Source organism: Trichoderma camerunense, assembly GCF_050948025.1.
Source record: "Trichoderma camerunense strain CBS 138272 chromosome Unknown V8C40scaffold_13, whole genome shotgun sequence".
NCBI classification, from domain to species: domain Eukaryota; kingdom Fungi; phylum Ascomycota; class Sordariomycetes; order Hypocreales; family Hypocreaceae; genus Trichoderma; species Trichoderma camerunense.
The window spans coordinates 25,359-47,294 of NW_028145357.1; the positions used below are offsets into that span (position 1 = coordinate 25,359).

A 21,936-nucleotide genomic window follows, 5' to 3' on the forward strand; every position below is an offset into this window, starting at 1 on the left:
CTCATTCTCTAGCTACCTGTATCTGCCTTGTAAGCCTACGAAAACAAAAAACCCCAAGCAAGGGGCCGGGGGAAATAGCAGCCCGCATGCATATGTATGTATGGTACAGTACAGTAGTATATGTATTGTTCCGATGATCGGAAACCTGCCTTTCTCCATGAGGGGAAGTTTTCGATACAATGTCCGCTGTTGTAAATACATTCCATTTTTACCCCAGGAAAAAAAGACAGTATCATGCCGTTCTCATTGGATGATGGAAAGCCATCCTTGCCGCAAAACTTACACGTAGGCAACCCTCCCCTAGAATCATGTAGTAGCATTACTGTTCCTTTTTTACTTGTCCCTTTATTAGCGTTTTTACTAGAGCCGTGTGATGGGCCAGTTCAGGGCGTGACGCAGGGGTGTTGGAGAGGCCATGTTCGACGGCCAGGAGGAGGATGGGATGAGGGGGGATCAATGCGCTGGCCCTGCGTCGGAGCTACGATGGTTGGGATGGGATGTGCTGGCCGATTTGCTTATCGTCAACTACTTTTGAGGCTGGCTAGCTTCAAGTGCCGGGACAGCCTAGATGGCTGTTATCGATCATGGGACGCCGGGCGTTTCGTCAATGGCTTTGCGAGGTACCGGCAGGTAGATCAGTTACTTGGGGAGTATTCCAGCTGGATTTGATAACAATGCTTGTAATAGAGAGCTGCTATTAATGCTACACGTGCTTTGATGAAGCTTTGCCCGGTGTTCCGTGTAAGTGTGTAAGTGAGTAAGCTACTTTGTACCTATTACCCCATCATTGCCTCAACGACCCCAAGCTTTCATGCCTTCCCCTTTTCGACATTGTATTTCGATTGTCCCGTCTGGTCCAGTTTTGCCCATTCTGCTCCTTTTTGTTCTTAGTATTTTGAGCGTCCATCTTTCACCTTCATCCTTCAAGCTTCATCGTCCTCTTGCCACACCGGCAAGAACACGTCGACCACGATGGGCTTGCTAAACAGCTTCCCCTCAGTATGCGGATAACTGCCCTTTATAATCGCAGCGTTCACGACACACGTCTCCTTGCGGCCGGCTCTCCCCGCCAATGCATCATAATCGCAATCCTCAGACTCATCAGGATTGCCCCCATAGCCCACGCCGTCATCGTTGCTGTCGTTACCGCCTCTCTTTTGGGCAGCGACGCTAGAGCCTTGATCTGATGATTCATCCGAACATGTCCCCGCGGGCGCCAATGTCGTGGTGGCCGTTTGTTGGCCGTCTTCATGGCTGTAGCTGGGCCTGCCTGGATGTGAGCCGTCGTTTGCGAGCGCCGGCATCTTGCCTGCCTTGCCGGTGAGGTCGACCAAGCTGATCTTGTTGTTGCCTTTGCCGGGATCCTCCCATGCCATGGCGGCCCTCTCTGCGTAGGGCGTGGCTTTGTTCTTGAGGTCCCAGAGCACTCGCTCCGCCCCTCGCCCGTCGTGGATATGACCGCAGACTGCTAGCTTGGGTCTGACTCTCCAAAGAGCCTGTCGCAGGGCCTCACAACCAGCAGATCGCTGCCCTTCTGGCTGATCGCAGTGCGTACGTGGCGGCGTGTGCGTCACCACAATGTCTGTCTCGAGTGGGATGAGCTCCCACAAGGAGGTGAGGTCAGCACGGCCCTCGTCATGGTCTTTTGGGGCTTCATAGTAGAAGGCCCATAGTCCGTTGCGAGGAGAGTACGGAGAGCCAAAGATGGTAAACTCGGTGTGCGGCCCCGTGGGTGATTTCAGACGGATCGTTGTCGAGTCGTGGCAGAGATACGTGAGGGATGGCGACGAAGTGAGCAGGTTGATGCAGTCTGCCGGATTCTGCTTGATCTTGTTGTGAAAGGAGTCGCCGTGATGAAAGTAAAAGTCTTCATCCAAGGTGACATCGTGGTTGCCTAATTCCTTATCAGCATCGAATGGTTTGTCAAGCTCACTCAGAATGATCAACACTTACCTGCCACAATGATTTTGGCTTCAAAGTCAGTCTCTTCAAGCCATTTCACTGCCCTGGAGAGCTTCACGATTTGAAACACAGTCAGTTGAGTCGTTGCACAGAAGCGTGACGTCAAGGGCGTTGGAGATGCGAAATCAACCAAACACCCGTCAAAAATGGAAGCGAGGGACAGCTTACCTCTGAGATGCTTCCCTTGTTGGTGAGGTCTCCAGCATGGATCAAAACATCGCCGGCCGGAAGCTTGATGTTGCAATTGTGGGTGTCGGAGATGCAGACAATTCGTGTCTTGCGCAGCTTTGGAGTCGCCATTGTGATGTTGATGAGGATGATGCCTGTTGGATTTACCCGAAGAATTGCAAGAAACAAGCAGGCTCTGGTATCCCCGCAGAACAGTATTTCTCCAGCCGCAACAGACGTGATGAGATGAGTTTTATATGCCTCCCGCCCCCCGGGAAATTATGTGTCGTCCCAGCAGGAAGAGCATTGACTGCAAGGCCGTTGTGATTCGGCCAGCTAACTTCCAACTTGGTGTACCACAGCATAAAAGCCGTGGCTGTTGATTGGCTAGCCGGCTGGCCTGTGTAGCTCCATCTACACCGATTTCTCTCGTAACGTGTAATTGGTATGCAGGCATGGCCTTGAATTGTTTGCTCCAGATGTCATTTTCACCACTTCAGCCCGCCCAATGCCAGCCAGCCCTGTCCAAAAATAGGCTCGGGATTTTGTCTGTGCAGGCGATGAGGTCATCTTCCACGTGTGTAACCTCTACCAATTTCTCGTGTATGTCGCCCGAGATTATGGCCCATGCTGTCCTCCCGCAGAATGTCGACGAAGCATCTGGAGACGCGGTGTGCTCGTACATGTAGACGCTGATTTTTGAAGTCTCCGCGATGTTCGAGCCCAGCAGTCAAAGCTCTACTTGGATTGACCGGATTGACCTTTGGAGTACATGCACTCCGCATCGGCACAGGACAGCATGTCCCGGCGAGGATCGGGATCCTGGATATATTGTATCAAGTGAGCCAGCCACCCTGCACGGCCATCACGCTGGTTTTCAGCTTCACCGTCCGTGTGCTCGCGTGTGCATTTTCAACCCGTCTTCCCCGTCCACTGCGTGCCTGCGGTGAAGTGAGTTGAGCAATATTCCCCACCGGTGGCTGAAAGAATAGTTTCAGGGTACACCAGCCATCAAATAGGGATTGGATGACGCTGGAGGTGATTGGGAAAAGCTTTGCCAACTGCTAGGTAGGGTTGACGATGGTCACAATCATCGTATGATTGATTCAACTGAGCACACCGACGTACTCGGATGCATGTATGCATGTAGGCTTGTCGCCTGTTGGTGTCTCATGGCACACGTAGATTTAATGCTGGTAGAGAGATGCTATTGCACTGATTGCGAATATCCTGGGGCCATCTCATTGACATAGATGGACTCTGCTGTAGTTGCATCGTCAGCAAATGCTACATGCGAGGACGAGTATGTAGAAAAGCAGCGCAGACCATGACAATGAGAGAGTCGAGCACGAGCATTCGATGCTTACCACACGGAACAGATCGACAGTCGAACAGACGTGTGTCTTGCACATGCATCGCATCAGAAGACATTCTTTCCGTTTCCCGCTCGCTAGAGCTGGCACAAATTGTTGTCTGCAGCCTCTTTTCTCATCTCGTCAGACTAAACGAGTAGGGCAGTGAAGACGGCAAGACGCAAGCCGCTGCGAGTCGTCTTTTTTGCCATGATCTCTCCCCCTTTATCACATTTTCCCTTTGCGATGCATCGTATATTGGAATAGCTGTGTATCGAAACATGCTAGAGTGCACATTCTCATGAGAGCTACTCGTATGATGAAAGTGAGGCAAAAGACCGTGGACACATCCATAGATGGATCTAAATCTGACGGTACATATCCATGCCACAACGGGATGTGCCCCCCCTTTCTCCTCGCCTCATATTGATGTGAGCTGTCTTTTCTTCTGCCCGCATCCAGGGAGGCACACACTCGCAACACAACAAGAATTCCTCGTACGGTACTCGTAACAGCACGCGCATGTACCGATACGCAGCCACTCGAGTTACTGGCTCGTGCTGGTAGTATCAGTTACCTCGTAGGTGCGCCCATGTAAGTACAACCATGCAGGTATGCTCGAGTATTCCCTGGTTGCAGGTGACCATGGCATGGCCGGGGTTGACCTGGTCGTCTGGGGCAATACGGTAGCCGCCACATGTACGTACGTACATGTACATACATGCAGTGCTGGGCTGATGCTGCCACTTAAGCATTTGCCGGGGGAAAGCGGTACGATTGGATTCCATTGAAGTCTTCGCTGTTGGTGAATGGCATGATGGTGATGGTAAATATCGCGGGTCGTTAATGTGATTGGGGCTTTGAGGAGGAGTTGAGGTTGCAATGTCGCAGAATGGCTCCAGCTTGCTGCTACAAGAACGAGTACCGCCCGTCAAGTAACCAACGCTGATGTGCTCCAGTAACAAGAGTCCCAGCAGGGGTCCTTGCCCACTGGAAACAGGCGACAGGGCCCTGTAGCCAAGCCATCAAATGGGTCCAGCCCAGCCATTCACTTCTGATGGCTGTGTGATGTTCGACTTACACCAGACACCATGGATCAAATCCTCTTCTCAGCTTGATACCTTCTTCACCACATGCACATGACAAGGCCAGGGGAGAGAGAACAAGGTTTGGAGGAGGTGGAAGAGCAAAAACTAAACATTGGAAGAACCCCCCACCAACGAGAAAGCTTCTGTATCATGGTAATCAAAAGACAGTCGACGGCAATCACCTTTGAGTTCCACTGATGATATCAACCCATGTCGCCAAATAGCCCGAATCGACCTGGCGCCTCCTGGCAAATGAGCGGGTGGGCCACAGGCCTGGAGCCAACGGCGGGTGAGTCGCTCCAAAGCTGCGGCTTGGCCGGGTTTTGCAGCAGGAAAAATACATCAAACCCTTGAACGCATTGAAGGCATCCATGATCAAATTTGCGTGGGTGACCATTACGAGTTACGAGTTACTTGATAATGGATGTGTGTTGCTGAGCAGACAGAGGTACCGGTACTCGATGTGCGTGAGAGCAGCTCAAACCAAGAGCTCAATTCACATCACGGCACTGCTGCGTTTCCCCTTTCAATGTTAGCAGCACCGCCCGTAGCGCACCTCGCTAGCCGTTAGCTGCCCCCAACCAGCCAACCACACCACCCGCATCGCCAACTTGTGCCTCTAGCCCGCCTTCTTCCCCCTTCTCCGAGATTACTTGAGTGTACTACTACGAGTACTACTACGAGTACTACTACGAGTACTACTATCGACCACTGCGACGACGCTGCAGACTCCAACTTCTCGTCATCTTCTTCTTCGGTTGAAGCTCATTGTCTGGCCATTTGCGGCGACTGCGGCCAGCCAGCTTGACTGCCATTGCGTTGTCAAGAGAGCTTCCGTCCGCCTGAGCTTTGACCTTGTTCGTTTCCGTTTCCGTTTCCAGCCCTTTCACTCGTTTTAGACAAAGCAAGAAAAATCCAAAAAAAGAAAAGAAAAAAAAGAAAAAAAGAAAAATACCCCATGTCTCAGGGGAGCATCGCGACAAACCGACTCCACGAGGCTTGGTGAATTTAGTCGACGCGACAATCGACCACTTTGACCGCCACTACCAACCACATTTCCATTTTTTTTTTTCCATTCTCAACTTGTCATTCGATCCATCATTTTTTATTCTTGTCCTTTTCACATCTACCGCACCGCTTCCACTTCACTGACTCGATCCCGCATTCAATTTTGCCATCACTAAGAAAAAGGGGGGAAACGTTACTGGTACACTCTTCAGCTCGGCTACCACTATGGCTGCCATTTCAGCGGCTCGGGGCGCTCCCACAGCACTGACGCCACCGAGCAGCAGCCATGGCGACGAACCATCGTGGAGGTACCGGGACCATCATGAAGTAAGTTGACGACAAACAACCGCTTCTTACTGTTACTGTAGGAGCGCCACATGCCGATCTTGTGAGGCGCTGCATGGCCGCATGACTTGATGGTTTGCTGGGACTTGACTCTATTGGAATGTTTGCCGACTAACCTGCAACCCTTTCAGGAGGCGTATGGCGAGACTGGCGCCGGCTACTACGACGACGACGCAGCACCGCGAACTAACGGAAACTCCAACCACTTCGACTCACGAAAGATGGCCGACGAGGTGTCCACCCCACGATGGGACGCACACGCAGAGAGCGGCGTGCAGTCGCCCGAGTTCGACAACATCCGGTCAAATTGGTCGACCGGTGAGCCGGAGACGGACGACGTCCAGGTCCCGCGTGGGCGCGCGGATTCCACCGTCGGCGAGGAGGTGGAATCGAAATGGATTCACCGCGACAAGCTGGCGCAGATAGAAAACGAGGAGCTGCAGGCAGCTGGCTTCGTCCCCAGGTCACGGGCCCCCAGCAAGCAGCGGCGGGACAAGAGTGCTCGGAGAGGCACCGACGCCTCGGAGCACATACGGTCCAAGCAGGACCAGACTCCCGAGTCTGCAGATACCCCGACATCGCCTTGGGATCTCAAGGTTCCGGACGAGGCGATCGAGGAGGGAAATGCCTCGGCTGCGGCAAACGCCAAGGGTGGTTCAAGGATACCGGTCTTCAAGGTCAGTCGGACACACGGCAACATGATGATACTGAAACATGTACTAATGATATCTATAGACACGCTCTAGGAGTGGTAGTGCCACCCTCAGAGAGTTGGCTCCTAGTGCCCCGATTGAAAAGGCTGAGAAGCCCAAGCCGGTGCAGCGGTCCACCACGGAATCCTCGCCCAAGAAACCGACAGCTGCGAGCCGAAAGAACTCGGAGCCTGTCAACTCGAAGCCGAACAAGGCAGCCGGACGACCCAAGACTCGATCAGGCCCTAGCAAGGATTCGACGAACAGCAATGCACGCCCCAGCACTCGCTCTGGAGAGGCTACTCTCAAGAAGCAGCCCGAGGGCAACCCGCCGTGGATGGTGGACAGCTACAGACCCGACCCTCGCCTCCCCCCCGATCAGCAAATCATACCCACCGTCGCCAAGAGACTTATGCAAGAGAAGTGGGAGCAGGAGGGCAAGTTTGGCGATGCTTACGACAAGGACTTCCGGCCCTTGAACGACAACGTACTGCCGATTTTCCGAGAGAACTCTGCGCCGCTGGAAGAGGCGGCCAAGCAGGAACCCCCGGCCGAGGAAGACATGCAGATTCACGATGCGCCAGGCCAGACGGACGAGTGGCCGCTCAAGGCAGAGGCTCCCAAGAGCCCGCCCCAGGCACGACTGGGCTCATCCTATTCCACAATGCCCAAGATTTCAGACATTCAGCCGCCAAAGAGCCCTCTGCCTGGTCAGCGGCCCCCCATGACGCCACAAGGAACACAAGGAACGGCGCAGTCCCAGAGCCAGCTCAGCGAAAAGGCCCAGAGCACCCAGAGGATCCCCGATGTTCCAGACGACCAGGACCAGAAAGGAGGCTGTGGCTGCTGCGTCATCATGTAAACCAGGACATTCGCAAAAACCACATACAACAAATGCAGGCATTCTTCTGCTTTATTAGCAACTTACTACATGTTATTATAAACTAGACAACTATCAGAGAGCACAAACCAACTAATCCGTACATATCGAGAGAACACTCTTTTTTTATTCTTTCTCAACCCGCTTTCTCTTCCCCCTTTACGACGTTACGAAACTACCCCCAAAAAGCTGTTTGACTTAGCCGGCAACATTTATTCTTTTTCTTGTTAAACAGCAGCAACAACTCGTCGACCAACTGATTACCTAGCGACTTGATCGATTTTCCCTTTCCTTGTCTTTTTATTTGTCCTTGCGAACAACCAATCCCCGGTCGAGCCCCGAGTTGGAGCCTAGACGAAAGCTGGAACATTACGTGGCAAAGAGGTGGAAGAAAGACACGTCATCTATCTATTTACGCAAGAGAGTGAGCCTTACTCGGGGCTGCTGCCACCTTGTGTACTTGTGGAATCCTACAGATTCTAGTTTCTGTTCACTATCGTTCGACCCGTCAATCTTTGTTAATTCCTCTCCTTTTTTTTTTTTTTATCTGTATTGCGTTGCGTTTTTTGCGTCTTTTTTTTTTTAACTGTTTGCGAGAAGAGGTGGCTTTCTTCAACTTGACCCCATCTTGAAATTTGTTTTTATTACTACCATTCGAACAAGAGAAGGGTGTTCTTGGCGCCGGAGCGGAAAGGGGGAGGGCTTTTTTTTTTCTTTGTTTTTTTCTTCGCGTTTTAGGTATCTTTGAGAAGAAACTTGAATCCCCTCAAACTTTGGAGAAAAGCAAGTTGCCAGTGTGTTGTTTCCTCTTCCTCCTACCTATGGTGATGTGTGCAAGGATGTCTTGAGATGATGTGAATTTTTTGTAGATTGGTTGAGTATAGATTGATTTTTGCGTTGTTTTTGCTTTTTTGTTTTTGCTGTTTTTTGTTGTTAGCGGGCGGGACTGATAGACGAGGTACCGATACATTATATCCAATTTGAATTTTGATATTGCGGGAATGAAGCATCACGATGTGGTGTGATGGCCCTTTTTGGACGACTAGCCCCCATTGTACCGTACCTAGTAAAAGTGTAGATCCCATCATAAGCGTTGGTTTCGCGGGTGACGAATGAAAACTTTGTTTAATTAACGTCGTTCATACTAAGAAGCTTACGAAGAACGTGAATCTACTACGGGGGTTCATGTGGTTGCGTTTTACACTTTGTCTACGCTCTCAACTTAGCCCGCTATCAAACTCTAAGCTTTCCAATCGTGAAAAGCTCACCTATCCACGTGGCACTCAGACAAATGGGAAATCCTCTAAGAGTGAGACGAAACACGGGTTCTGGAGTGTGTTTTGTCTCGATGGGATGGGATTTCCAGGGCTGTCCTACGCGTCCTCCCTTTTTTGAGTCGAGGCACATTTGCGGCTGAATTGAGGCTTGTAGGAGTCATGAGCAAGGTGAATAAAAACGAGGCTGCTGCATTTGATAGGATATCTATTTGTTTTGTTGTCTGATCACAAGGTCAGTACAGTAGTGAGGGATGCCTGGAGCGCGGATCGTTGTCGTGGCTGCTAGGCAGTATTTTGCCATCCAGATGCTCTGCCGTCTTTCCTTTTCTTCACCGATGGAATGATGTAGCATTGGATGGCTGGAGAGAGGCTGAGCAGAGATGCGTTCAAGCTGAAGAAGTGACTAGAAATGCAGAATGGAGAATTTGGGGGGCTTCTGTTAGCGGATTGGATGTTTTGGACTGGGGTTAGTGCATGCAAGTTGGTTACAGCGCATTTATCACCCCTGTCAGGCACACGGCACTTGCTGAGACGCTGTTTCTCCAGCGATTTCTCTCCCTGGCCCAACCTGGCGCGTGTCTTGTTTTTTTCTGTTTTTACTTCTTGCATTGCATTGCATTGCGTTTGATCTTGGTGATTTTGGAGCACGTAATTGTGAGTTCAGGCCCTGCAGCTGCTGGGATTCTTATTTTGTTATTTCTGTTGGGATTTGCTAACGGGAGCTGTTATGTGCTTGGGTAGGGGTGCTGTAGGCATTGATACCGGATCCAACGAAGCACTTCCAGAAAGCTGTGGAGGCGTGGATATACCTAGAATTACCGACCACGATTTGCGAACACGATTCGAGCTGAAGCGATAGAATACGAGACATGGTTCGATTGGGAAAGACGAAGGCAAGATTATAACACGGACAAGGTTACACATACTCTTGCTGCTGCGGAGAGGACAAGTGGAGGCGGGTTACTCGAAGCTCGGGCTGAAGTTGGATTGAAGAGGGGGCCGAGTTCTATGCTGGAGCTTTTTGTCTTGATTACATTGCTCTAGACAGGAGGCGCTCGCAAGAATAGCTGGAGCAGCAAATAGCCAGCGGTATAAGCCATAGCATCGACGATAGCATACACGACAGCGGATATACCCACGATTGCTGTTAACGACAGGCACCAGGAGACGGATCGAGCAGAATATGCGGTCGCGGGATTGCTCCCCTTGGCTGAGACGACCTGGGATCGGGACATGGACGTCGTATACGTGCGGCAATCGAGTCGCCCCAACGAGGTAGCAGGGCCCGATGGCAGGCGGTCATGGGAAGTCACCATTCAAGTCAACAAACAACCAGAGAGTACCATCACCATTACAGATCCGTTCCTCGAGGCGGAGTATAAAGACATCTTTGAGGACTATCTCCGTAACTCGGACCGTCAGCATTGGAGCCTGCAGAGCCTGGAGCTCGAGGATAGCGACACGGATGGCCTATCGCTGGCCGAGAGTCGCATACACGCATATGGAGAGATACTGCTTGCCCAGCTGGGCCTCTTGCGGCCGAGAGTGCTCCGTACTGGTAGTACCGAGGTCCAGCTCGTCGTTGTTGAACATTATGATTCTCACGAAGATGAAAAGTCCATTAACAAGGCCGGAGGCATCCACTGCCTTGCCTGGGAGCTTCTTGAATCCGTCAGGAGTCCGCTGATGCGGAACCTGCGGTTGAGAGTGACGCGGGTGAGTTACTTTGCCAGTCAACCAGCTCGACCACTGGGGCCGCCACGGTCATTGTCAAGCATACAGGTCAACCCCAACGGCTCGTTTTACGTGCTGCTGGTGATTGCCCGCGACTTCAGCCGGTCGGGGGCTGACCGTGACCCGGAGCCCGATTTGGCTCAGTGGCCGTTGATGAATGTGCAGAAGAAGCTGAGGAGCCGGTTGCTGCTGGAGGTGGTGCGGCCGGGCAGTATAGAGGAGTTGGATGAGCATCTGAAGGTGAGGGCTGGGCATGGCGTGCAGTTTAACTTGGTTCATTTTGACCTTCACGGAAGGATCATGGATGATGAGTAAGTCATTTCGTCTTGACGTTCCAATAGGGGTTCAAAGTATCTAACCAGTGGCACGTAGGTACGGCCAGCAAATGCCCTGGCTTCTGTTTGCCAAGAAACCTCTAGGCTTCAGCTCGCACGTAAACCAAGTTCCACAGACTCATCTCGCCAAGGCATCAGACGTTGCCAAGGTGCTGGCCGACTATAATGTCGAGAACGTGGTTCTCAATGCATGCCTCTCGGCGTATAACCGTTCGGGCCCGTCAACAAACCTGGCCCACATCTTTCTCGAGCGTGGCGTCCACAACGTGTCGGCCATGTGGTTCTATGTGCACTGGCAGACCGTGGCGACTTACCTCGAAGCCTTTTACAACGAGCTACTAATTAAAGGCACCGATTTTCACGTGGCGGCGCAGCGAGGCCGGGACGCCATTCAGCGCAATCCCACGAAAAGGACGGGGCAGCCGTACCAGGACTTTTTCCTGTGCGTCAACTACACCAGGGACATTCGGAGACCAGCTACGATTCACAGAGAGCCGAGCCCGACGCCGTCGGCGCACTCGGCCGAGTCGTCTACGTCCAATACGTCGATGAAGAGCTTCATGAGCGGCAAGTGGAGGCCGTCAACGCCTCGGCTCAGCGACAGCTTCCTGGTTGGAGACGAGCCCATCATGCGGCTGCAGCTCCACCTGCTGGAGCTCGAGTACAAGCTCATGACGTCCCGAGTGGTGTATGCCAGCGACCTGCGGAGAAGCGGATCGGACCTGAACGCGACGATTGAGAAGATGGTGACCATGTGGCTCAACACAAACCTGGTAGACGACGTGTACTACTACAAGGCCAAGGACTTTGCTAGGCGCAAGACGCTGACGGGCTCGGTGCCGTACCGCGAGAAGCGCTCGCGAGCATCGTCCGGAGGCTACCTGCAACTGCTGTTCCCGCGGCCCGTTCGGGCGCTCCGGCAGACGCTGCACATTGTGCGGGACGTGGACGCCGTGGTGGACCCCGGATGGCAGGCCGACGACGTGGAAAACCAGCGGAGCGAGGAGAGACGCTTCCAGGTGGTGGAAGGGCTACGAGTGTTCTCCGAGAAACTACATAGGGAGAGCCACAGTTATCTGCTCTTCATTGGCAGCCAAGACGCGCAGTGGTACCGCACGTATCTGCAGTATCTGCAGGGCGAGTGGTGGCTGCACATGCCATGGACATTTACGGTGCATAGTCGGTACGTCAGGGATGTGATGACGGAGAAGCGGAAGCAGGTTCCGCGGACTACCATGCAGTGAAAAGGAAATCCGAATGGGGTGACTTACACTTTTTTTTCCCCCTTTGACTCAGCGGAAGTTTTTGGGCCGGGGAAGCTCGGTGAGCCGAGGCTTTTGCTGTTTTCGTTTGATCGGGAGGTTCGGCGAAAGTGGGCTGTTTTACGGACCTTGTCTGATCGGAGGAGGATGCCGGACAGCCCGGCTTTCTTCCATTGAAGGGAGTATCTTAATTTCTTTTCATGTGATTGTGGGTGTTTGCATTTGCATCAAGGATACATATGGGAGAAAGAGGAAGCGGCTTTGCGAGGCGATATTGCATGGATATGCGTTGGACGGGAGCATTTACATGGTCAACCACTTGGAGTAGTGCCTTTCTTTTTCTTCTTTTCTTTTTAGCGTTATGGCATTGGGATGATGGGAGTTTTAGTTATGTTATAGATGAGCGTGCATTGCATGGACGTTACGTTATTTACATGAGTTTTTCTTATAATGCGTATATATATATATATATATGCCTTTTGAGGATTATTATATCTGAGCCGTCTGATGATTATAAGAGAAATGTGTTGTGAATCGAGTAGAATTTGATGGAATAAGCAGCATGCATGTCGTACGTGATGCGCGTAAGACGACACGGACCCTGAAGGAGTCCGAACGAGCACGCACGGTCTAGGCAGGCAGCTGTATTACATGATCATCGCCGATTCGCATGTATGTTCTCTGTATGCAGTTTGTCATCTACAAGATGGATGCACACCATGGTTATTATTTTAGTGAGTACGGTAAGCGTGATTTCACAGCGATGGTGCGATGGTCATATTCTAGTGAGTAAAGGGTCCGGGAGCTTTGGATGGGCTGCGTGTTGCCGAGCTCGAAGAAAATAAAGTGGTGTATGAAGAGAATAAAGTGGTGTACGGAGTATGGGGAAAAAGGAAGAAAGCCTCGGGAGGTCGGAAGAGTCGGGTGGCGATGGGACGGAGGAAACGGAGTGCCGGGTACCGGTACGCGGATAGGGGGGGATGGGATTGGAGAAGGGCTGACGGAGGATATGTTGCGGTACTTGGATGATGGATTGATTGTCCGTGATTATTATATTAGGTACGGGGGGAGGATTGAGTCCGTTGTCCGGGGTGTGTGTGTAGGTACTAATGTTGTAGTATTGATTGATTGATATGTTGTATTGTGTTGTATTTGATGGTTGTTTGAATAGAAGAGAAGCCACTGTATTCTAGTGCTAGTTGACCGTTTTATTTCAAAGACAATGCGACATTGATTGATTGATGCTTATTCCCATGACAGGCTTGACAGTAGACTGTTCTAGTGCCAGCCAGCTCCCTAACCACTAACCTTATATCATCCAATGCAATGCACCCTCTTTATTTCCTTCTTTGAAAGCAATGGAGCCCATTTCGTCGGCGTCAGAAAGTGGGGGCAGCGAGGGGCCCAGTGACGTACTGTATGCGGTACCTCGTTTTTGCCTCTTTGCCTTGTTCTTGTGTCCTCAGTGGTTCTATTTATGCTTCATCTAATTTCTCATCCAACAATCACCGCCCATCGTATCGTATATTTTAGCGAGCTCTGCAGTTGTACAGTCGCGCATCTCTTTGCTTGCTTGTTATTACTATTCTTATTTTTATTACTACGCTGAAACAAATCGAATCCAACCCCGGTCCGCATTGATGCAAGCGATATAATCTCCAGGCCCGGAAAGCTGGTACTACCTCCTATATATGTTTTAACCTGCGACTTGCGACTCTGCCGTGTCTCCATATCCACCAAACGCAAACGATTTCGGTGCTGCCGCGCCTCCTGAAGGATTTGCGAATTTGCGACAAAAAAAGAAGGAAATAATAATACGAGGTTTTCTTTCTTTCTTTAACCGCTTGCATCTTTACATCTACCGAACGAACCCTTTGTCGAGAGACAACAGCGACTACATAGAAACCGCCGGATGAGGACATCACGGCTTCTGGTTGGCGCATCATGACATCAATAGACGTCCTGGCCAATGGCCACAGTCACTTCGACAGCTACGCCGACAACGTGCTGCGGGCGAGAATCCACAAGCCGCTGCATGCGCAAGTGTCGCGCGCATCTTCGACTGATGGCGACAATCACCTCCTAGGTTTGCCCCCGGGCGACAGTAATGGCGGCGTAGGCAGTGCCACGACGAGGTGAGTTTTGCTTTGCTTTGCTTGCTGCTCTTCTTCTTCGCCATCATCATCACCATCTTGAAAGAATACAGGGACTGACTCAATTAAAACAGCGGCCGCTCAACCCCCGTCTCAGACAACGCTCCCCCCTCGACCAAATCCCTCTCCTCCGCCCGCAAGCTCGTCCGCGCCGAGCAGCGCCGTCGCATCTTCCCTACTATCGAATTCGCCTCGCGCGTCTCCCACTTCGACCCCTCCAGCGACTACCGCGACTTCCATGGCTTCTTCAACCTCTTCTGGATCGGCCTGGCCATCATGGGCATCACCACCATGCTGCGCAACTGGAAAGACACCGGATACCCCCTGCGCGTCCAGATCTGGGGCCTCTTCGCCGACAAGCTGTGGCACTTGGCCATTGCCGACTTCCTCATGGTCGCCACCACCGCCGTCAGCTTGCCGCTGCATCGCTGGGTGCGCAAGAACCCCATGGGAGGAGTCTGGGGCTGGAGTAGGGGAGGCATGGCGATCCAGAGCATCTATCAGGTCGTGTGGTTGGCGTTTTGGGTCATTGTGCCGTTCTGGCTGGACTGGGCGTGGACCGCGCAAGTCTGTCTGCTGCTGCACACCATGGTGCTGCTCATGAAGATGCACTCGTACGCCTTTTACAACGGCCACCTCTCAGAAACGGAGAAGCGATTGCGCAGCCTGGACGAGCCGAACCCGTCGAGAGCAGACCGCAGGCCGGCCTATCTCTACCCCAGCGCCGACCACCGCAAGGGCAGCGTCTCAGGAATCCCCATGCCTCGCCCCGTGGAAGAGGACAAGGACGTCTCCAAGCCTAAGAAGAAGCAGCATCATCGCCAGCAGGGAAGCCTCGACAAGAAGGGCGTCAACGGCACCAACGGCCATGCTGCTGTTGCTGCTGCTCCCTCTACTGCCCCTGAAACCGAAACAGAGCCCGAGCCCACCAGCGCTGACGAAATCGACACCTTACGTGAAGACCTCGCCCGCGAGCTTACCAGCCCCATGGGCAACGTCACGTACCCGCGCAACGTCACCTGGGCCAACTACCTCGACTACCTCTGCTGCCCGACGCTCTGCTACGAGATCGAGTACCCGCGCACCCCGGCCATCAACTGGACCGCCCTCGTCTCCAAGATCATCGCCACCTTTGGCTGCATCTTCCTCCTCACCGTCATCTCCGAGGAGTACATCTTCCCCGTCCTCGTCGATGCCTCGCGCCGCCTTGACCTCGTCGCCTCCGCCCACCTCGTCGACTCGTCTTCCTCCGTGGCCCTCGAGTCGGGCCTCATCCTCGCCGAGACAATCTCCTGGCTGCTCTTCCCCTTCATGCTCACCTTCCTCCTCGTCTTCCTCGTCATCTTCGAATACGTCCTCGGCGCCTTTGCCGAAATCACCTGCTTCGCTGACCGCCACTTCTACGCCGACTGGTGGAACTCGACCGACTGGATGGAGTTTTCGCGCGAGTGGAATGTTCCCGTCTACTCCTTCTTGCGCCGCCACGTCTACAGCGCCTCGCGCCCGCACACTGGCAAGGCTTTCGCTACCTTTATCACCTTTCTCATCTCCGCCGTTGGTCATGAGATTGTCATGGCTTGTATTACAAAGAAGATTCGCGGATACGGCTTCGTCTGCCAGATGCTGCAGCTGCCTATTGTTATGCTGCAGCGGACGCGCTGGGTCAGGGGCCGCAAGACGCTCAACAATGTCTGCTTCTGGTGCTCCATGATCCTAGGTCTCAGCCTGGTAAGTCAAAAACATTTTCACCCTTTTATAACAATTAGATATCAAAAGAAGCTAACAAATAATGATAATAGATCTGCGCACTCTACGTCCTCCTCTAAACAACTCAACTCAAGCCCATAAACTCACCTACTCAAACTCCCACTCAAACCCACACTCATTAGCATATACTTTTCATCCCTTTTGCAGCAGTTACATAAGGCATACCGTATCGTACATTATTTCCAGACTGGTTCTGTGGTTTCCTTTTCATTTGTACCCATAAACAGGGAGAGGCTGATTGCCCTTTTTTTTCTTCTGTATTTCCTTTGTTCATTGCGTTCTGGATATAAACGTATCATTGGCGGTTTTCGTTACTCTACAGGCGTAAATACATACATCTCACGATGTTTTGCTGATACTACCTTTAGTACGTAGTATAAATATCACTTGCTTTTCGTTTTTACTTCAACTGATCAAGCAGACATCACTCAATAGTTTGACAACTTATTTGCGTCGTAGCGTGTAAACCAATGGATCAAGCTGTATAGTACGGAGTACTGAATCTCTTTTAAAGACATTTGCGTCATTCATCACTAATAGACAAGATGCACAGTCATCACTAGTGTCATCACATCACATTACATCACGTCGTCAGGAAAAAGAAGTCATTGTCCATTCCATTTATTCATTTCTCATAGACTGGGCTAAATTACGCCCTCCCTCGCCTCATATGAGGGGATATCAAGGGCACTATGGGGTAAAAGCATCGGTCCGTTAAACCTGGGACCACCTAAGATAGTAAACAAAGCATAAAAAAAGAAAATCCACGTCCAGACCATGTTGCTCTAAAACCGTTCAACTCCATCGTGTAAAATCAAACTTTTTGTCCGTTTATCCCGATTCTTGGTGCACACAAAGAGGTAATTTAGTCAACCTCCTCCATGGCGCTGTCGCCAGTCTCGACGGCAGGGGTGTCGGCGGGAGCGGCAGCACCCTCGACGGGGGCGGAGTCGTCCTCCTCAATGTTGAGGCCGAGCTGGACGAGCTTGTGGATGCGCTCGGCGAAGCCAGCGGGCTCGTCAATGGTGAAGCCGGAGACGAGCAGGGAGGTCTCGAACAGCAGCTGGACAATGGACTTGACGGTGCGATCGTTCTCGCCGTCAGCCTCGACCTTCTTCTTGAGCTCCTGGATGATGGGAGACTTGGGAGAGATCTCGAAAGTCTTCTTGGAGGACATGTAGCTGCTCATGGAGGTGTCACGGAGAGCCTGGGCCTTCATGATACGCTCCATGTTGGCGGACCAACCGAACTGGCCGGTACGGATGGCGCAGGGGGAGAGACCGAGCTTGTCGCTGACGACAACCTTCTCGACCTTGTCGCCGAGGACAGTCTTAAGAGCCTTGGCAAGGGTCTCGTACTCCTTCTCCTCGGCCTCACGGGCAGCCTTCTCCTCGTCGGTCTCCTCGAGCTCAAAGTCCTTGGTGATGTCGACAAGCTTCTTGTCCTCGAACTCCTTGAGCTGAGTCATGGCGTACTCGTCAATGGGGTCGACGAGGAAGAGAACCTCGAAGCCCTTGGCCTTGAGAGCATCAAGGAAGGGAGACTTCTGGACAGCCTTGAGGGACTCGCCAGTGATGTAGTAGATGTTCTTCTGGTGCTCAGGCATGCGGGTGACGTAGTCAGTCAGGGAGGTCATCTCATCACCAGACTTGGTGGAGTTGAAGCGGAGGAGCTTGGCAAGGATGCCACGGTTCTGGGAGTCCTCGTGGATACCAAGCTTGAGGTTCTTGGAGAAGGCGCTGTAGAACTTGTCGAACTGCTCCTTGTCCTCGGCAATCTCCTGGAAGAGCTCCAGAGACTTCTTGACAATGTTCTTCTTGATGACCTTCATGATCTTGTTCTGCTGAAGAGTCTCACGAGACAGGTTGAGAGGGAGATCCTCAGAGTCGACAACACCCTTGACGAAGCTGAGCCACTCAGGGATGAGGTCGGTGGCGTCATCAGTGATGAAGACGCGACGGACGTACAGCTTGATGTTGTTCTTGGTCTTCTTGGTCTCGAACAGGTCAAAGGGAGCGCGCTTTGGGACGAAGAGGATGGCACGGAACTCGAGCTGACCCTCAACGGAGAAGTGCTTGACACCGAGGTGGTCCTCCCAGTCGTTGGAGAGGGACTTGTAGAAGGAAGCATACTCCTCCTGGGTGATGTCCTGGGGGTTGCGAGTCCAGATGGGCTTCTGCTTGTTGAGCTCCTCCTCCTCAATGGTGGTCTCCTTGATCTTCTTGGTCTTGGGCTTCTTCTCCTTCTCCTCCTCCTCGTCGTCGATCTCCTCGACCTTGGGCTTCTTGTCATCACCCTCCTCGGTGACGGTCTCCTCGGTAGCATCCTCATCAGGGACCTCCTTCTCGGTCTCCTTCTGGACGTGGAGGTAGATGGGGTAGCTGATGAACTCGGAGTGCTTCTTGATGACCTCCTTGATGCGGCTCTCGTTCAGGTAGTCAGCCTGCTCGTCCTTGAGGTGGAGGACGATGGCGGTACCACGACCGAGCTGCTCGCCCTCGGTGTCGGCGGTGATGTTGAAGGTACCACCAGCGCTGGACTCCCAGATGTACTGCTCGTCATCGTTGTGCTTAGAGACGACGCTGACGCGGTCGGCAACGAGGTAGGCAGAGTAGAAACCAACACCGAACTGACCAATCATGGACACATCGGCACCGGCCGTCAGGGCCTCCATGAACTGCTTGGTTCCGGAGCGGGCAATGGTACCCAGATTGTTGACAAGGTCCTGGAGATTTCATGTTAGCATCAGGTTGGCGAGTAAAATAGGGTCATAGAATGGTATCAACTTACAGCCTTGGTCATACCAATACCGGTATCACGGATGGTCAGGGTCTTGGCCTCCTTGTTGGGGATGATGTCAATGCGCAGGTCCTTGCCAGAGTCGAGCTGGCTGGGGTCGGACAGCGCCTTGTAGCGGATCTTGTCCAAGGCATCGGAGGCGTTGGAGACAAGTTCTCGCAGGAAGATCTCCTTGTTGGAGTAGACGGTGTTGATGATGAGGGAGAGAAGCTGAGAGATCTCAGCCTGGAACTCGAAAGTCTCAGCCATGGTGAAGGGTATCAACGGAAAATGTGTGAGTCTGGATTGGAAGAAGAAGAGTTAGCTGATTGAAACGAGGAGTTGTTGGGATGCAGCTGGAGAGGAAGTAGGCGGGGGAGGGGTGAAGGAGGGCAACACAAAAATCAGTGGGAAAAAAAATCACCAGCACTTGAAAGAGATTCCAATCCGATTCTGCACAATACAATGCAAAGCTTGAAGAAAAAGTCTTTGAAAGTGGCAGAGATTCGATCGAACCCAAGGCAAGGCTGAAGTTCCTCCCAAGCAAAATGGCGGGGTGATAAAAAAGCACAGCGGCTAGAAGGGGAAAGTGGGATGATAAGATTGCTGCTGCTGGCCGATCGTTCAAACTCACCTGTGGAAAAGAAAAAGAGAGGCTCCAATGAGAACAAGCGCAAAAACGTTGTTTGTATCTCGAGCTTGGGGGTATTTGATGAAGAAAGAAGAAGAATGAAGAATGCGAATGAGGAAGAAAAAAAAGAGAGGAGATGGAAGGAAGGGAAGAGGAGGAAGAGGCGTCTAAAAAAGGCTGCGCGAGCTGCGATGGCCGTTTGGGCAAGAGATTCCATGGGATTCTATGGTCGGAGCGCGGCTGTGATTGGCTGAGTGGCTGGTTGACTGGGGGGGCAGCGCTGGAGCCTTCTAGCAGAAAAATTCACCTTCGCCGTGCTTCTGCCTCTGTCTGTTTCTCTTTCTGACACTCAGGCGGCACAAGGCAGCCGCCAGCCCGCTTTTGGGGCGCTGTTTTAGTGAGGGGGAAGAGGCGAGACGGACGCATTTGGGCTGTGGCTGTGGCTATTGCTCAGGGTCCACATGCTTTGTTTCTTTGTGCTTCTGTCTGATGGAGTTGCTGTTGCTGTTACTGTTACTGTTGTCTACTAGTGGCTTTTGGAGTAGCAACCATAGGATATTTCATGCAGCTCTTCTTTCAGTGATAACCAACTCAGAGAAATACAATACAATGAATTCTTCTGCTTCTTCTTTCATGTACATCAACACTACAGTAACAGCATCACCACCAACAACAACCCCCTTGTCATTCATTGTCTTGCCCCTCTCCTTGTCCACCCCCCAAAGCTGCTGCTAGAAACTTCCACCTTGTCTCGTCTCCCCTTTGCCTCCCTCCTCCCCCATTCCCCTAAAACGAGGCTGACGATGAGGGGAAACCAAATGCAGCGCCCCGTTTCGGCTTCCGATGGAAACTGGGCACTGCTGCAGCAACCATTGACAAGGGGGCCCTCTCACTACGGAGGCCACCATACTATCAAGGTATCAATCTTATCGCCCGCTAAACATCCCACCTTTTGCGGAGCCGGTCGAAGGCAACAGAAGACAGCTGAAGAGCATCGACTATTCTCTTTGTCTGCCTTGACAACACAACAATCAATGACCATTTTAATTCATCAAATCCATTTATTTTTTATCAAAGAAACCGCTTAGCGCCCGTCTGCCTCGTCTAGTAGGCAGCTGTAACCCCCGCTTGTCCCGAATCCCCCCTTGCATGCCATCTAACCAACCCCCCTTGTGAAACTCTATAGCTACCAGCATAATAATACCATGTAAGCTTCATACATCCGACGCCGTGCATCCGACTCCTCACATATACTCGTACACAATCTATCTGTTTCTATAATGTTCCTTTCACATGCTTTCAGATTCCATGAAGCCCACCGCTCTTAATCCTGCGAAATCACACTCCCGATCTGGCGATACTTTCGATCCGCATACGACAGCCCAAACTTGTTCGCGCAGCTTCCTGGTATCATTTCCACCACTTCTCCCACAACAATGACATGATCCCGGACTTTCAAAAGACCCCTCGTGGGTTCGTCGGGTAGCAGCCTGCACCTCAGAGCATACATGATTCCCTCGCCTCTCAGCAGAGGTGCTCCATCCGTCTTGCTCGTATCGTATTCTAACCCGTCAAACACATCATCCGTGTTGCCTCTTGTAAACCTGTCTGCTACCTGTACGCCTAATTCGTCCCCTGACATAATGTGTATGTTGAAATGGCGGCTCTCTATTATGGCATCGAGGGTTCGGCTCGGAGTGGCAATGTTGAAAGATATCAATGGTGTTGGTGAGAGAGTGAGTGATGTAAATGACGACATGGTCATGGCTCTTGGAGTTTGTCCATGTGTTGAGGTGCAGACAACGACGGAGTGTGGGAGTAATCGCATAATGGATCGTATTTGCTCTGAGAGGGCGGCAGGGGATGTCGGATCAGCGGTCGGTGGTATGGGAAACGAAGTATGCCATGAACTGGGAGTATGGCTCGATTGACTAGGTTGAGTCGACTGTTGAAAGGATGTCGGCTTTTCAGCTATTGCTTAATTCAATGTCAGCAAGAATCATCCAAAATCAGTATCCAGGCATCCTCACATGTAGCATCCTGAGAAGCTATGCTGGAACTCGCAGCTGCTCGAGACGACCGCACACCAGTCGCTTGCTCTCCAAGAGTCAGCGCATGGCCCACAACATCATGAACGCCTCTCATCAGCCGCAACGCCCAAAACCCTCTCTTCTGCACCATCACCATCCGCGCATCTCCCAAACACCCAGCTGTGACCCGACTTGCGCCGCCGCATCCAAGCCGCGACAGCTGTCGCACCGCCCTGGTAGTCCTCATCGAATCATGCGGCCTTGATTGCGGAATTAGAACTATTAAAAAGAAAGCCCAATTGAAAAAAAAAGGAATCTTTATAATAAAGACAGTGGCCGGAGGAGTTGACAGAGCTTCCTCCCGGCGGTTGCTTGACTGGCTTCGGCACAAATTCCCTTATCGATAAGCAACTAACTCCCGCTGTGCCGCCACTTTACGGAACCACACCAGCCAGCGGGCCGGAAATTTTGCGA

General features: G+C 52.0%; 6 protein-coding genes across 6 annotated transcripts; 3 read left to right on the forward strand and 3 right to left on the reverse strand.

The window, feature by feature from the left end:
* Positions 1–796: 796 nt before the first annotated feature.
* On the reverse strand, positions 797–2,552 carry V8C40DRAFT_50829 (Metallo-dependent phosphatase-like protein). Its single transcript, XM_083223052.1, has 3 exons — positions 2,131–2,552; positions 1,954–2,014; positions 797–1,894 (listed from the first exon to the last, which is right to left on the reverse strand). The coding sequence occupies exons 1-3, from the start codon at positions 2,260–2,262 to the stop codon at positions 924–926; spliced, it is 1,164 nt and encodes a 387-aa protein (XP_083071030.1). The 5' UTR covers positions 2,263–2,552; the 3' UTR covers positions 797–923.
* Positions 2,553–5,636: 3,084 nt separating this feature from the next.
* Positions 5,637–7,574, forward strand: V8C40DRAFT_51180 (uncharacterized protein). Its single transcript, XM_083223053.1, has 3 exons — positions 5,637–5,905; positions 6,055–6,600; positions 6,659–7,574. The coding sequence occupies exons 1-3, from the start codon at positions 5,804–5,806 to the stop codon at positions 7,475–7,477; spliced, it is 1,467 nt and encodes a 488-aa protein (XP_083071031.1). The 5' UTR covers positions 5,637–5,803; the 3' UTR covers positions 7,478–7,574.
* A 1,750-nt stretch (positions 7,575–9,324) lies between these two features.
* Positions 9,325–12,559, forward strand: V8C40DRAFT_249943 (uncharacterized protein). The gene is made up of 3 exons (XM_083216856.1): positions 9,325–9,426; positions 9,514–10,817; positions 10,879–12,559. The coding sequence occupies exons 2-3, from the start codon at positions 10,006–10,008 to the stop codon at positions 12,083–12,085; spliced, it is 2,019 nt and encodes a 672-aa protein (XP_083071032.1). The 5' UTR covers positions 9,325–9,426; positions 9,514–10,005; the 3' UTR covers positions 12,086–12,559.
* Positions 12,560–13,594: 1,035 nt separating this feature from the next.
* Positions 13,595–16,441, forward strand: V8C40DRAFT_249945 (sterol O-acyltransferase). The gene is made up of 3 exons (XM_083216857.1): positions 13,595–14,238; positions 14,331–15,984; positions 16,056–16,441. Exons 1-3 carry the CDS (start codon positions 14,048–14,050, stop codon positions 16,080–16,082), a joined length of 1,872 nt encoding a protein of 623 aa, XP_083071033.1. The 5' UTR covers positions 13,595–14,047; the 3' UTR covers positions 16,083–16,441.
* Positions 16,442–16,721: 280 nt separating this feature from the next.
* V8C40DRAFT_51224 (Hsp90 protein-domain-containing protein) lies at positions 16,722–19,293 on the reverse strand. The gene is made up of 2 exons (XM_083223054.1): positions 18,814–19,293; positions 16,722–18,748 (listed from the first exon to the last, which is right to left on the reverse strand). The coding sequence occupies exons 1-2, from the start codon at positions 19,069–19,071 to the stop codon at positions 16,889–16,891; spliced, it is 2,118 nt and encodes a 705-aa protein (XP_083071034.1). The 5' UTR covers positions 19,072–19,293; the 3' UTR covers positions 16,722–16,888.
* Positions 19,294–20,756: 1,463 nt separating this feature from the next.
* On the reverse strand, positions 20,757–21,619 carry V8C40DRAFT_267592 (flavin reductase like domain-containing protein; the record flags this gene model as incomplete). The annotated part of the gene is made up of 2 exons (XM_083219864.1): positions 20,757–21,403; positions 21,463–21,619. The coding sequence occupies 2 exons, from the start codon at positions 21,617–21,619 to the stop codon at positions 20,757–20,759; spliced, it is 804 nt and encodes a 267-aa protein (XP_083071035.1).
* Between the last annotated feature and the right edge of the window lie 317 nt (positions 21,620–21,936).

Excerpts from the sequence above, each read along its gene's own strand:
- V8C40DRAFT_51180 (XM_083223053.1), top strand. The coding sequence starts at position 5,804 with ATGGCTGCCATTTCAGCGGCTCGGGGCGCTCCCACAGCACTGACGCCA. Across the intron at positions 5,906-6,054 it reads GGTACCGGGACCATCATGAA|GAGGCGTATGGCGAGACTGG; the intron begins GTAAGTTGACGA and ends CAACCCTTTCAG. Across the intron at positions 6,601-6,658 it reads CAAGGATACCGGTCTTCAAG|ACACGCTCTAGGAGTGGTAG; the intron begins GTCAGTCGGACA and ends TGATATCTATAG.
- V8C40DRAFT_249945 (XM_083216857.1), top strand. The coding sequence starts at position 14,048 with ATGACATCAATAGACGTCCTGGCCAATGGCCACAGTCACTTCGACAGC. Across the intron at positions 14,239-14,330 it reads GTAGGCAGTGCCACGACGAG|CGGCCGCTCAACCCCCGTCT; the intron begins GTGAGTTTTGCT and ends CAATTAAAACAG. Across the intron at positions 15,985-16,055 it reads TGATCCTAGGTCTCAGCCTG|ATCTGCGCACTCTACGTCCT; the intron begins GTAAGTCAAAAA and ends TAATGATAATAG.
- V8C40DRAFT_249943 (XM_083216856.1), top strand. The coding sequence starts at position 10,006 with ATGGACGTCGTATACGTGCGGCAATCGAGTCGCCCCAACGAGGTAGCA. Across the intron at positions 10,818-10,878 it reads GGAAGGATCATGGATGATGA|GTACGGCCAGCAAATGCCCT; the intron begins GTAAGTCATTTC and ends AGTGGCACGTAG.
- V8C40DRAFT_51224 (XM_083223054.1), bottom strand. The coding sequence starts at position 19,071 with ATGGCTGAGACTTTCGAGTTCCAGGCTGAGATCTCTCAGCTTCTCTCC. Across the intron at positions 18,749-18,813 it reads GTATTGGTATGACCAAGGCT|GACCTTGTCAACAATCTGGG; the intron begins GTAAGTTGATAC and ends TGAAATCTCCAG.
- V8C40DRAFT_50829 (XM_083223052.1), bottom strand. The coding sequence starts at position 2,262 with ATGGCGACTCCAAAGCTGCGCAAGACACGAATTGTCTGCATCTCCGAC. Across the intron at positions 2,015-2,130 it reads ACAAGGGAAGCATCTCAGAG|CTCTCCAGGGCAGTGAAATG; the intron begins GTAAGCTGTCCC and ends CAAATCGTGAAG. Across the intron at positions 1,895-1,953 it reads AGCCAAAATCATTGTGGCAG|GCAACCACGATGTCACCTTG; the intron begins GTAAGTGTTGAT and ends ATAAGGAATTAG.